This window comes from Brachyhypopomus gauderio, chromosome 9 (genome assembly GCF_052324685.1).
Source record: "Brachyhypopomus gauderio isolate BG-103 chromosome 9, BGAUD_0.2, whole genome shotgun sequence".
NCBI classification, from domain to species: domain Eukaryota; kingdom Metazoa; phylum Chordata; class Actinopteri; order Gymnotiformes; family Hypopomidae; genus Brachyhypopomus; species Brachyhypopomus gauderio.
Genome location: NC_135219.1, coordinates 26,690,590 through 26,703,481, shown reverse-complemented (window position 1 = coordinate 26,703,481; position 12,892 = coordinate 26,690,590). Strand labels below are relative to the sequence as shown.

The 12,892-nt window shown below is 43.9% G+C and overlaps 1 protein-coding gene across 1 annotated transcript in view; it reads right to left on the bottom strand.

Moving 5' to 3' along the window:
- tshr (thyroid stimulating hormone receptor) overlaps positions 1–12,892 on the bottom strand; it is a 169,491-nt gene that overhangs the window by 8,348 nt on the left and 148,251 nt on the right. Inside the window, 2 exon segments of the mRNA XM_077018157.1 lie at positions 1,808–1,996; positions 5,217–5,294. Coding sequence (XP_076874272.1) covers positions 1,808–1,996; positions 5,217–5,294 — 267 coding nt within the window.

Here is a 12,892-nt window from a genome sequence, read left to right as displayed (position 1 = left end):
GGGTAATGCCGCTGGCTGAGATTGCCAGAGTGATTTCTACCATCGCTGTGTACCGCTTCACTGGGAGTAGGCGTGACTTGCTTACATGAGTATAGTCACTGCGAGTAAAAACCAATATTGGAAACTTACTGCATTCACGGCTCTTGTGGGCTATGGCTTTTCAACCAAGTACTGCTCCAGTTCTCCTGTGTTTCAGTGCAACTTGACTGAATCTGTGACACGGGACCAACTGGATTGGTTGTGGACTCATTGTTGCCGCTTCCCCTGGATTTTTATTGTTTTATCTACTTATTGTTAAGTGGACTGTTTCCTCCGGTGGTTGCTGGTGTGTGATTTGCGGTGTTGATTATATTTTAGTGGCAACGGGTTTGTGTATTTTTGGTTATTTTAGTTTGTTGTGTGGGGTTTTACTTTTGATGGGTTGTCGGGCATCATTCATTGTGAGGGCAGTTCAGTTGTGTTTTTTTGGACGTTGTAATAAATATTTGAATTATATATTAGTGTTTTGATTGCTCACCACCTGATCTGGGACCTGTGGGTGAAATTGGAATATTTGATTAGAGTTCCTAGGGCTCTTCTCCTTCCTAGGTGTCGTAGTCGGGGTTAATGTGGCACTTCCAGATTGGATAGGTCACAATTAGCTGTAAGCCATAATCATCACCATTAAAAGAAATAAGCGCTTGAAATATATCACTCGGTGTGTAATGAGCCTATATAATATATGATTTTCACCTTTTGAATTTGCAAGTGCCAATTGCAGCTGTCTGGTCAGCCCTAAATGCTATTTTAGAGTTCTTTTCTGCACTCGGTCGTGAGGACCTTATGTTTTTTGGTAAATTCTTCCAAACCCTCCATATATGTATACTGAATGCTGTACCAAATACTGCACAAAGAACTGTAATTGTAAATAGTAATATAGAACCTTTTGCTTTGCTATAATTAACTCTTCTCTAACATGGTCTTAATCCTCATGAACTGTCCAACTATAGGTCAATCTCTAATCTGTATAATGTTAAGCCTCTACAGCAGTTTAGTCCTTGTTAGTTGTTTGTTTTGTAATGTTTGTGTGTGTGTGAAAGTAGTATAAAACATAGCTAGTATAGTACAGATCAGTTGTTATATTTTGGCCATAGTGAATATTCTGTGCAGGTATAACTTTTGTTTGTTTCTAGTTTTTTTTATTTTAATTATGTAATTTTTCAGTTGCACACTTTGATATATGGATATACTTGAAATACTTGATAAATGCCAAAAATATGCTCCATGAAGTTTGACATTTAATGTAAACTCACAGTCTCTTTAAAATTTAGTGAAAGCACAAAATTTAATTTGAAATATTACAGATTTCTATACTACATTATTCATTTCACTACTATTGTGAACCCAACACTTTCATGCAGTTGGTCCATATGAGTAAATAGATATTTTCATATAAGCTATGTATGTTCTAAATTCTAAAATCAAACATATTGGCTTTAGAGACATATTGTCACATCTGGCTGTACATATATGGAAGAGAGCTGTCATCATTTGATATGAAATATATGGATATCATATTTAAATGAATTTTAAAGTGAATTTCTTAAAGGGAATTGAAGAAAAAATACAAAAACAGAAATGCAACTATATAAATGTTGCATTGTCTTTAGGGCCACATTATTTCTGGAACCTAAAGAGTTTTAATTTAAACAAATAAAGATGTATTTATTAGACTAGTGAGATTGTTTAATTTAAACATTTAGTATTTCGTCTGCCAACACAGTTTTAAGCTAGCTAGCATATTTTCACCCTACTGTAATATACAAACCCTTTCTTTTTCTTCATGTTCTTGAAAGCACAGCAGTGGCTAGGATATGTCAGATCAGCAATGATTAGGTTCTTGAAAATTTGGACTGGTGGAAGCTTTTTCAAGGCCCACACATTTCGAGCACCGAGTTCCCGGAGTGACTCCAGACCTTTTGTTTGAAGAGAGCTGATGCCGGAGTCCGAAATGTCACTGTTCAGACAAAAATATAGACATTTGTGTTAATAATTTTCTTCACAATCCTGTTTGGTACAGATCAGTGTGACTATCTTAAATTTGTATGGATATTGCATTTTATAATGGTGAAAATTTACAGGTAAATGTTCAATTTTTCATAACATAAAGCAAGTTCAAAACATCTAGTCAAAAAAAAAAAAAATCAAAAAATCTAGTCTTTCCTGTGGCATTTCCATCTAGTTTTCATGATTTGCTGCAAAAGTACCAAAAAGATGCTTTGAAACATAGGGAATAGTGTTACATAAGTCCTTACACCTACATAAGTCCTTCATGAATACTGACAAGCCAACACATTAAAAATATGTATTCCAACAAATGTAAACTGAAGGTGGATCACCACCTTATCATGGTGAAGGGGTATGCATGTCTACATGATCCATGATCCTATCCACATGTTGGTGGCAATGCCTCTGGTAGTGTCTCTCCAAGGCAAATTGGGCCTAGGTGATAGGCCAGACATAGAGTCATCCAAAAAAACCCTATGGAATTCACAAATAGCAGGACACAGATTCCCTTGCCTGGATCAGGGTTACCAGGGCCTCACCCTGGAGCCAGGCCCGAGAGAGAGGTTCCTTGGCGAGAGCCTGGGTCCGGCTGGGCATAGCCTGAAGGAGATACATGGGCCTACTCTCTCATGGGAGTACCACCTAAGGGAGAGGTAGTACTAGGGGTTCAGTGCATTGTGGATGGCTGAAGATGGGGGCCTTGGCGTTACTGAAGCTGGCTCTTGGGACATGGAACGTAACCTCTCTGGTTGGGAAGGATGGTGTATGAGGCTGAGATACTAGATATAGTTGGGCTCACCTCAGAAACACACAGTTTGGGTTCGACTTTGTAGTTGTCATCGGACTTGCATCCGTGTGTCTTTGACACTCGGGTAAAGAGAGACAGAACATTCATCCCCATCTCCTGTGGGGAGCAGCTTATCACATGGGTGTCCATTTGGTATTGGTGGGAGTAGTTGGTCACAGCTGAGCACCGGTTTGTCGCATATTTGTAATGTATGGATCCATTCTTAGTGTTAGTGTTAGTCCTGTCCATGTCTTGTGTCCTATAGAGGCTGCATCCAGCCTCCAGTTCCCAATCGTAAGAGTCTTGTTCTACCTGTAATCAGAGTAAAGTCCCTAAAACCTTACCTGCAGGCAAACTCATGCCTCTCCCAGTTCCAGAGAGACCTTGGTCACGCATTGCTGTGGATTTTGTGGCTGACCTGCCTTGTTCCTTAGGCAACACGGCAGTCCTAACTGTTGTGGATTGCTTTTCACGTGCAGTACGTTTTATTCCTTTCGCTACTCTACCCACTGCTTTCCAGACTGCTGAAGCACTGTTTAACCATGTATTTCATGTCTTTGGGATTCCAGAAGATAATTTGTCTGACAGGGGGCCCCAATTAATCTCCAGAGTATGCTTTGCCTTTTTTGAATGCATAGGGGTGGCTGTCAGCTTGACTTCGGCTATCATCCCCAATCCAATGGCCAATGTGAGCGTATGAACCAGGAGCTGGGCTTTTTAGATGTTTTTGTATGAACAATTCTACTGATTGGTCCAGATTTTTGCCGTGGGTGGAGATGGCACAAAACTCGCTTACCAGTTCTGTTACCGGTATTACCCCTGTTTGAGTGTGTTCCAGGATTCCAACCCCCCATGGCCCCCTGGTCTCCTGTTGTTTCCAACATACCTGCAGTGGATGACTGGATGGGACGCAGTGAAAAGGTGTGGGAGGAGATGCACAAACGGATACAGCAGGTGTTACAATGACAGAAGATGCAAGCCGAACGGCGCAGAGGAGAGATACCTCTATACAACCCTGGGGATCTGGTATGGGTATCTACATGCAACTTCCGCTCAGTAGACTCTGTAGTAGATTACCGAATTTACCTACCATCTCAAGTTACCTAGGCACTGTCATATGTCACGTTCATTCCACATGTCTCTATTGAAGCCAGTCTTTCCAGGGCCCTTGGGAGTGAACCTATCTCCAGATGTTCCTTCCTTTCCCATAATGAGCGAAGAGGATCCCATCTATGCTGTTAACCTCATTCTGGATTCCAAGAGATGAGATGGTAACCTGGAGTACCTCATTGATTGGGAGGGATATGGCCTAGTGGAGAGAAGGTGGGTCCCTCGGAGAGACGTACTGGCCCTGGGTCTCCTGGCGGACTTCCACGCCCGCTATCCACACAAGCCAGCCCCTCATCCCCAGGGCTGCCCTTGCAAAAGATCCGTTGTTGGTGCGGTGGGAAGCAGTCAGCGTACAGGTCGCTCTCGTTCTACTACTGTCCTGGATGCCTCGGGGGGTGGTACTGTCACATCATACAATCAACCTGACTCCAATACCCAGAATTCCTCACTCTCCCCAGCCCAAACAGTCATAATAAGATAATCTTCACCAGATTATTGATTTCACCTGCGTGTCTGTCCCCGTTATTTAAGCCCATTTCCCTTTCTGTTAGTTGCGAAGTATTGCCTTATTATCATGTGTGCGTACCAAGCATTTCCACAACTACAGTTCTGCTTCCGACTTCTGCTTCTGTCCTGATTTTTCGTCCCTAGCCTGCTCCCACGGATTTGGTTGCTTGGATACACCTCTTTACCCCTGCCTGTTCCCTGAGTTATCTGTTTTCGGTCCAACTCAACATTTCTCTGTTCAAATTAAAAGCCTTCGATCTGCACAAGTCTGTCTCTCTGACTTTGTATCGTTACATCGTGAAGGGCTAATTCATACCTTTGATTAAGTATTACCCAATTTGTTTGTTTTTGAAGGATGAAGGCAAACAAAAAATGAATGGAAAGTTAAAACATTTATTTTCCTCTTTTAATTTAATAGTATTAGAATAGAATATTTGAGAGATTGGGTATTTAAGTAAAGCTACAATGACAGCAAGGTGAGGCAGGATGCCTAGGCGAAAGTACATGGACAGACAACAAACATGACAAAGATTCACTTAAATACATACACGCTATCAAATATAACATGTTCTGGTTATGGTATGTAACACAATACATTCACAAGATGAAAGACATTTGCAAAGGATAATGTTAACAGACACACACACAGAGTCAGGGGCATGTAAAACATCAGAGAACCAGGCACAAGACTCAACATTTCTGCACCTAAAGGGTTCCATGAAAATTTTTAGAATTTAGGAGAGAAATTAAAAATTAAGATACTTACAGTAGCATTGGACCACTGATGGTTTTTGCAAACATGCTCTCTTCAAGTCTTGTGAGTTGCTTGTTTCTATGGAGATATCTTCAGAGGGAATTTAATTTAATGTTGTTAAAGCTTAATAAAAACATCAGCACAGCAACAATGCTTGATAAAGTAAATAATTGGGAAAATAAATTCCACAAAAAATATAAAGCTCGTGCTGCTTTAACATTTAAAACAAGAATAAATTATTTAATAAGACTGATATATAAAGTTAAATCCTATAGAGTTGAGATCATTAAGTAATGTTACACACGGGCACTCACTAAGGCATACTTAGCCTCACTGATAGAGAAAAATAAAAACAATCCTAGATTTCTTTTTAATACTATTTCTAAACTTACAACAAATCAAGCAGGCACAGAACCTCAGATTCCAGTAAACCTCACTAGTAATGTATTTATAGATTTCTTTGATAATAAAATAGAGAATATTAGACAAAATATAAAACCTTTTATTAGCAATACAACTGGTATGTCATCTGGTTCATCCACTCCCACAATCAGAATTAGAGAAAATAATTTAGAAATTCATCAGAAAATACTTAGATATCTCAAACTCATTTGACATGCAGTCTATTAATGTAATTAGTCCATCTGAAAATAAAAGTACATTCTCCCTAACTAATGTATACAGACCACCAGGGCCTTACTCAGATTTCTTAAACGATTTCACCGATTTTGCAGCAAATTTAGCAGTATGTAGTGACAAAATAATAATGGCAGGAGACTTTAACATACACTTTGATAATGCGGAGGATCCACTGACAAGGGCTTTTACTTCTATATTGAACTCTATATATATATATATATTGAAAAATAAAAACAATCCTAGATTTCTTTTTAATACTATTTCTAAACTTACAACAAATCAAGCAGGCACAGAACCTTAGATTCCAGTAAACCTCACTAGTAGTGTATTTATAGATTTCTTTGATGATAAAATTGAGAATATTAGACAAAATATAAAACCTTTTGTTAGCAATAAAACTGGTATGTCATCTGGTTTGGTTGATATTGATTTAAATTACATACCGGGAGAAAAACTTGATGCTTTTCATCCACTCCCACAATCAGAATTAGAGAAAATAATTTCCTTAAATTGTACTACCTTCACACTAGACTCAGTTCCCTCAAAGTTATTAAAAGAGGTATTTCCAGCTGTAACTGAACCTCTTCTAACTATAGTTAACTCCTCCATTACAATAGGTCACATGCCCAAATCATGTAAATTAGCAGTTATTATATCTCTGATTAAGAAACCAAATCTTGATCCGACTGTCCTATCTAATTATAGACCCATTTCGAACACATCATTTATATCTAAGATCATAGAAAAAGCCATTGCCCAGCAATTATGCCTATATCTGCATAGGTATCACATATTTGAAAAGTTCCAATCTGGTTTTAGGCCCCATCACAGTAATGAAACAGCATTAGTCAAAGTAACAAATGATCTCCTCCTTGCTTCTGATCAAGGCTATGTATCACTGCTAGTGCTTCTCGATCTTAGTGCAGCTTTTGACACAATTGATCATAGGATCTTGCTAAAGCGGTTAGAATGCTGGGTTGGAGTCTCAGGCACAGCCCTTTCATGGTTTTACTCTTACTTGACAAATCGCCATCAGTTTGTAGAGCTCAATAATATTCCATCCAAACGTACAAAAGTTAAATATGGGGTCCCGCAAGGCTCCATTTTAGGACCACTATTATTTACATTATATATGCTACCATTGGTGGTAAACAAACATGGTGGTAAACAAACATGGTGTCAATTTTCACTGCTATGAACATGCCTAAGGTGTTGTTCAACCCAAACACAGATATACACATACTATGCACACACTATACACTTAACTACAAATTTTCATACACACTGCACACACCATCATACTCACCTTTTTTTCATGCTATATATACACGCCTTGATTCACACACACTCTCATACACACCACAGACTCATACACACCACAGACACAAACACACACACACACACCCACACCCAAACAGGTGTTCTTTGGGAATCCCACGATTCGATTCAGAATCAATTCTTGGGGTCACAATTCGATTTTTTCCCGATTCTTTCAGATCCCAACGATTCGATTCAAAAATGATTATTTTCCAATTCAAAAGCGATTCTCAATTCAAAACGAGTTACTCCGGTCTGCTGGCATGAAAGCAGAGTACAATTATAAAGATATTATAATTGTAAAGGTTTTAACAACATATTGCAATAATGTAAACACAAAAGTAAATCCAAGACAACATGTCTGTGAGGCTGACACTCACAACACTACATTAAACTAATAAAACTGTAATAAAATAAACAAAATTGGTAGGCTTAGGCTAGCTGCCAGAACTGGCCACTACTCAAAAATTTTATTATACAAAAATACTGCTCTTTCTGTAAAAACAACAAATTGCTTCGTACAAGAATTAGGCTTAGGCTAGCTGCCTATTTCTGAGAATGTCACGGTGAGGCGGCCCCCTACCGGGCGCCTCCGTCCACAGCGGCTGTTGTTGTTGTTTTGTGACGTCATGTGTGTCCCTCAGGTGGGCGGAGCCCGTGGTCCGTCTCACCTGAGGGTCCTTTGTTTGCCTATATATGTCTTGTCTTTGTACCAGTTGACCGGTGGTCATTATATCCTTAATTTGGATCTTTTGCACGGGTTTTGGTTTGCACACTTATTATTAAACCATCCTTTTTCCCTGAGACTTGGCGTGATCGCTTCCTTTTCAGTTGCTCACACCGCCCGTCACAGAATGACCAGCCACCCTTCGGAAGCCGCCAGTCTCTATTTCTTTCTCCTTGGTATGGAGTGCAGTGTAGAGTTTCGATTCCATTCCCGGGAACAACTGCTGAGCCTCCGTCCCATGGGACGCGGGGGCATTGTCCAAACAATCCCGGGGGAGCTGAGGCGTAAGTATCGGGGCTGCAGAGCCGGTGCTAAGCTAAAGGCTAAGCTAAAGGCTAAGAAGACGGAGAAGCGGTGGAGATACAAACCCTCGGTCCCGTCGGTGGTTATGGGGAATGTCAACTCGCTGACCAACAAAACCGATGAGCTGGCTAGTCTGGTGAAGACCCAGAAGCTCTACAGGGAGTGCAGCGTGCTGTGTTTCACCGAGACCTGGCTCACCCCCGACACCCCGGACGCTAACGTGGAGCTACCTGGATTCTCTACGGTGCGAGCGGACAGGGACCCGAAACTCAGCGGGAAACGCAAAGGTGAGGGGCTTGCGCTTTTCATCAACACCAGGTGGTGCAACCCCGGTCATGTAAGCGTGAAGGAGGTTATCTGCTGTCGGGACATAGAACTGTTAGCGGTGAGCCTCAGACCGTATTACATGCCGCGGGAGCTCTCACACGCCCTGCAGCTCTCCCCCTCTGCAGCACTCACCACCCAGTCACCCTCACTAGCCCCCCCAGCAGCCCCCTACTCCTGCACCTCCCCCCTCCTGCAGCAACTACCACACTGTCACCATGGCCAGCGAATCGGCCCTCACCCTCACCTCTACGACCCCCGTCACCATCACCACCCTCACCTCCACCATCTCCGCCAACATCAGCACCACCATCAGTGAGTAGACTAAACAGCTCCAAGTCAGAAGACAGCTGAGGAGACTTCACCCCAGAAAGGCAGCTGGCCCGGACAGAGTGTGCCCCAGAATGCTCAAAGCATGTGTTGTCCAACTGGGGGAGCCGCTTCAGCATGTCTTCAACCTGAGTCTACGCCTAGGGAGGGTCCCTGACACGTGGAAGACAACTTGCCTCATTCCAGTTCCCAAGAAGCCACACCCGAAGGAGCTGAATGACTACAGGCCAGTTGCTCTGACATCCCACGTGATGAAGACCATGGAGCGACTGCTGCTGTGTCACCTCAGACCTCAGGTCCACCATGCTGAGGACCCACTGCAATTTGCTTACAGGGAGAAGGTGGGGGTGGAGGACGCCATCCTCCATCTCCTGCACAGAGCTCACTCTCACCTGGACAAGGGGAGCAGTGCTGTGAGGGTCATGTTCTTTGACTTCTCCAGCGCCTTTAACACCATCCAGCCCCGACTGCTGAGAGACAAGCTGGTGAAGATGGAGGTGGACATGCACCTGGTCACCTGGATCACTGACTACCTTACTGGGAGGCCACAACATGTCAGGATCAGGGACTGCTCCTCTGATACAGTGATCAGCAACACAGGAGCACCTCAGGGGACCATCCTCTCTCCAGTCCTGTTTACCCTGTACACATCAGACTTCAAATACGACTCGGAGTCGTGCCACATGCAGAAGTTCTCCGATGACACTGCAATTGTGGGGTGTGTGCGTAATGGACAGGAGATGGAGTACAGAAGCCTGATTGAGGACTTTGTGGTGTGGTGCAAAGCTAACCATCTACAGCTGAACATCACCAAAACCAAGGAGATGTGCATAGACTTTAGAAGGTCCAGGCCCTCTCAGCAGCCAGTCTCCATTGATGGGGTCAATGTGGAGATGGTGAAGGCCTACAAGTTCCTTGGAGTGCACCTGGATGAAAGGCTGGACTGGTCAGTGAACACCGACCACCTCTACAGGAAAGCCCAGAGCAGACTTTACTTTCTTAGGAGGCTTGCGTCATTCAGCATCTGCCAGAAACTCCTCCTGATGTTCTACCAGTCTGTGGTAGCCAGTGTCCTCTTTTATGCTGTAGTGTGCTGGGGAGGCAGCATCAGCAAGAGGGACGCTGGACGTATTGACAGGCTGGTGAGGAAAGCTGGTTCTGTGCTGGGTTTACAGCTGGAGCCCCTAACACCACTGGCAGAGAGGAGAGCCCTCAACAAGCTGCTGAACATCATGGACAATGTTCACCATCCTCTGCACAGCACGATCACCCGGCAGAGGAGCTCATTCAGCGGCAGACTGCTGTCCAAGTCCTGCTCCACCGACAGGCTCAGGAAGTCTTTTGTCTCTCAGGCCATAAGACTGTTTAACTCATCTCAGCACAGCAGACTACAAACTTTGTGACACCTCCTCCGGTCACTCTAATGGTCATACCCCCAAATCATACCCTAACTCTATTTTCAGTATTGCTATTTTTTATTACCTGTACTTAAATTTTCCACTTACTACTGTATTATTGCACTACTTGCACTATTGTATATTGTATTATTGCACTACTTGCACTATTGTATATTGTATTATTGCACTACTTCCACTTCCACACATTATTGCACTACTTCCACTTCCACACATTATTGCACTACTTCCACTTCCACACATTATTGCACATTGTTTCTTCCACCATTATTGGAATGAGTAATTTTGGCTGCTGTAATTCTTGTCATGTACCTTTTTTGCTGCTGTTATTTGTCATGTACCTTGCTATTGGAACTCAGGAATTTCCCTCTGGGATAAAATAAAGTATCTATCTATCTCTATCTCTTTGTTCGTGGTCATGTCTCGTGGTAAGTGTTTGTCTGCGTAGTGTTTTGTTTGAAGAGCTCCGCCGTGCTTTTGTGTTTTTTGTGTGTGTGTGTAGCACGGCGAGGACCAGGGCAGTCTGCCCTGGGAAAGCTCTTCGTGTCTGTTGTCAGTTGGTGTGAAGAGTTCCGCCGTGTTTTCGTGTTGTGTCCGTGGCACGGTGAAGACCAGGATTGTCTTCCTGGCGATAACTCTTCGTGTTGTTGTAAATGTGTGTATGCGTGAACGGACGTGTCGATCGGTATGCGCGCTCATTGTGTTCTATGTTACATGTTCTGTGTGTGACGCTGGTGCCGCTCCTCACTGTCCCCTCGCTCCCCGTGTTGTCTTATGTTTCATGTGGGGAGCGACTGTGAACGTGAGCGGCGCGTCACTGTGTCTGTATGTAGAGCGTGCGTTTGTGGGTCCCGTCTGTTTGTGTGTACGCCGTTTTTTGTTTGCTTGTCTAGTATTAGCGTGTATGTTTTGTCATCGCGTGTTGTCAACTGTTAAATGTAATTCCACACATGCTCCTCCCCTTAAATGTGTGTTTGGGGGGGACCGGTTGTGATCCCGTGCCACGGGGTACGGCACGGAGGGCGTCGGTGAGGCGCGTTTGTGTTTTGTTTTGTTGTGTGTATATGTGTGTGTGTGAGGTTGTGTTTTCTGTGCAGGTACTTCTCCTTGGCAGTGTTCCTGGACCTTGTGAGGATCTCCACCTGGCAGGAGCCCCCTTGTGTTGTGGGGTGACCGGAGCCCGGTCATGAAGAGCCCCTCCCTAGAGGGCTGGGGCCCCCGGATGTTAGGGGACCATGGGGCTCCGGTCTGAAAAGCTCTTGCTGAGGAGGGAGATCCTCCCTCCTGCCTGGGGTGACCAGGAGGCCCTTGGGGCTGCTCCCCAGCCCTCGTCGGGGGTGCTCTGGGCCTCGGTCTCTGGCGCTCCTGGGTTGGGTGGAGGAGTCCACCTTGCAATGAGAGGCCCCGGGAGGGGTTGGCTCCCTAGGAGGCTGGGGTGAGCTCTGGGAGGAGGTAGGTCCAGGAGGTGAAGTAACTTGAAGTAACGTAAAGTAACGCCTTGGAGAGGTAGCCTGCACACACACACATACACAAGGGACAAGAGAGGAGTCGTAGCCCCTCGTCCTCACACCTGTGGGGCTCACCGGCTGAAGGCCGGTTAGGGCATGAGGGCCCTGTGACTGACGGGTGCGTGGTTTTGTGTTGTTAACGGCCCGGTCGGTCCAGGGTCCCGCCCGGGGAGGTGAGCTGTTTAATGTTGTGTGTTTTATGTTCCAGCTCCCGGACTGCAGGAGGTGTGTTCCTGCCTTCCTGCCTCTTCATGTTTTGTGTGCAGCCGCTGTGTGCCACACACCCAATGGAGGGGAGTGCGGCTTGGTGGGGGGGGTCTGTCACGGTGAGCCGGCCCCCTACCGGCCACCTCCGTCCACAGCGGCTGTTGTTGTTGTTGTTTTGTGATGTCATGCGCGTCCCTCAGGTGGGCGGAGACCGTGATCCGTCTCACCTGAGGGTCGTTTGTTTGCCTATATATGTCTTTGTACCAGTTGACCGCTGGTCATTATATCCTTAATTTGGATCTTTTGCACGGGTTTTGGTTTGCACACTTATTATTAAAACATCCTTTTTCCCTGAGACTTGGCATGATCGCTTCCTTTTCAGTTGCTCACACCACCCGTCACATGAACATGCCACTTCCAGAAACAAAATTACACATTTTTCCGTAACAAATCACAAAAATAAAAAAATATATGAAAGTGCTTGCAAAAATAATAGTGCTGTTACATTAATAAAATGGGTAGGCTTACGTTAGCTGCTAGAACTTCCACTTCACAGATGAAAAAAATATATATATACCGTATTTTCTAAAAGCCACATATATCTACTAAATTGAATACATTTAACTGAACTGATCAGTTTCTGAACGGTGTCTGTAGCATTTCATGTGCGACAGATTTGGATTTCAGACAGTGTTGTGGCGAATTCCGACTCCCCTCGTTTATCCGCATAAAGACGCTACAGATTATATTGTTGATTTACGTTTCTATGCATAAATAAGAGTTAGACTTTAATTATCCATCACAGCAAACGGCATCTATGCCCAAAGACACAGTGGCTCAAGGGTGTTAATTATTTTAAATAAAATACACATTGACTATACCGAAGTTCACCTCTGACCACGACTTCACAGTATTACA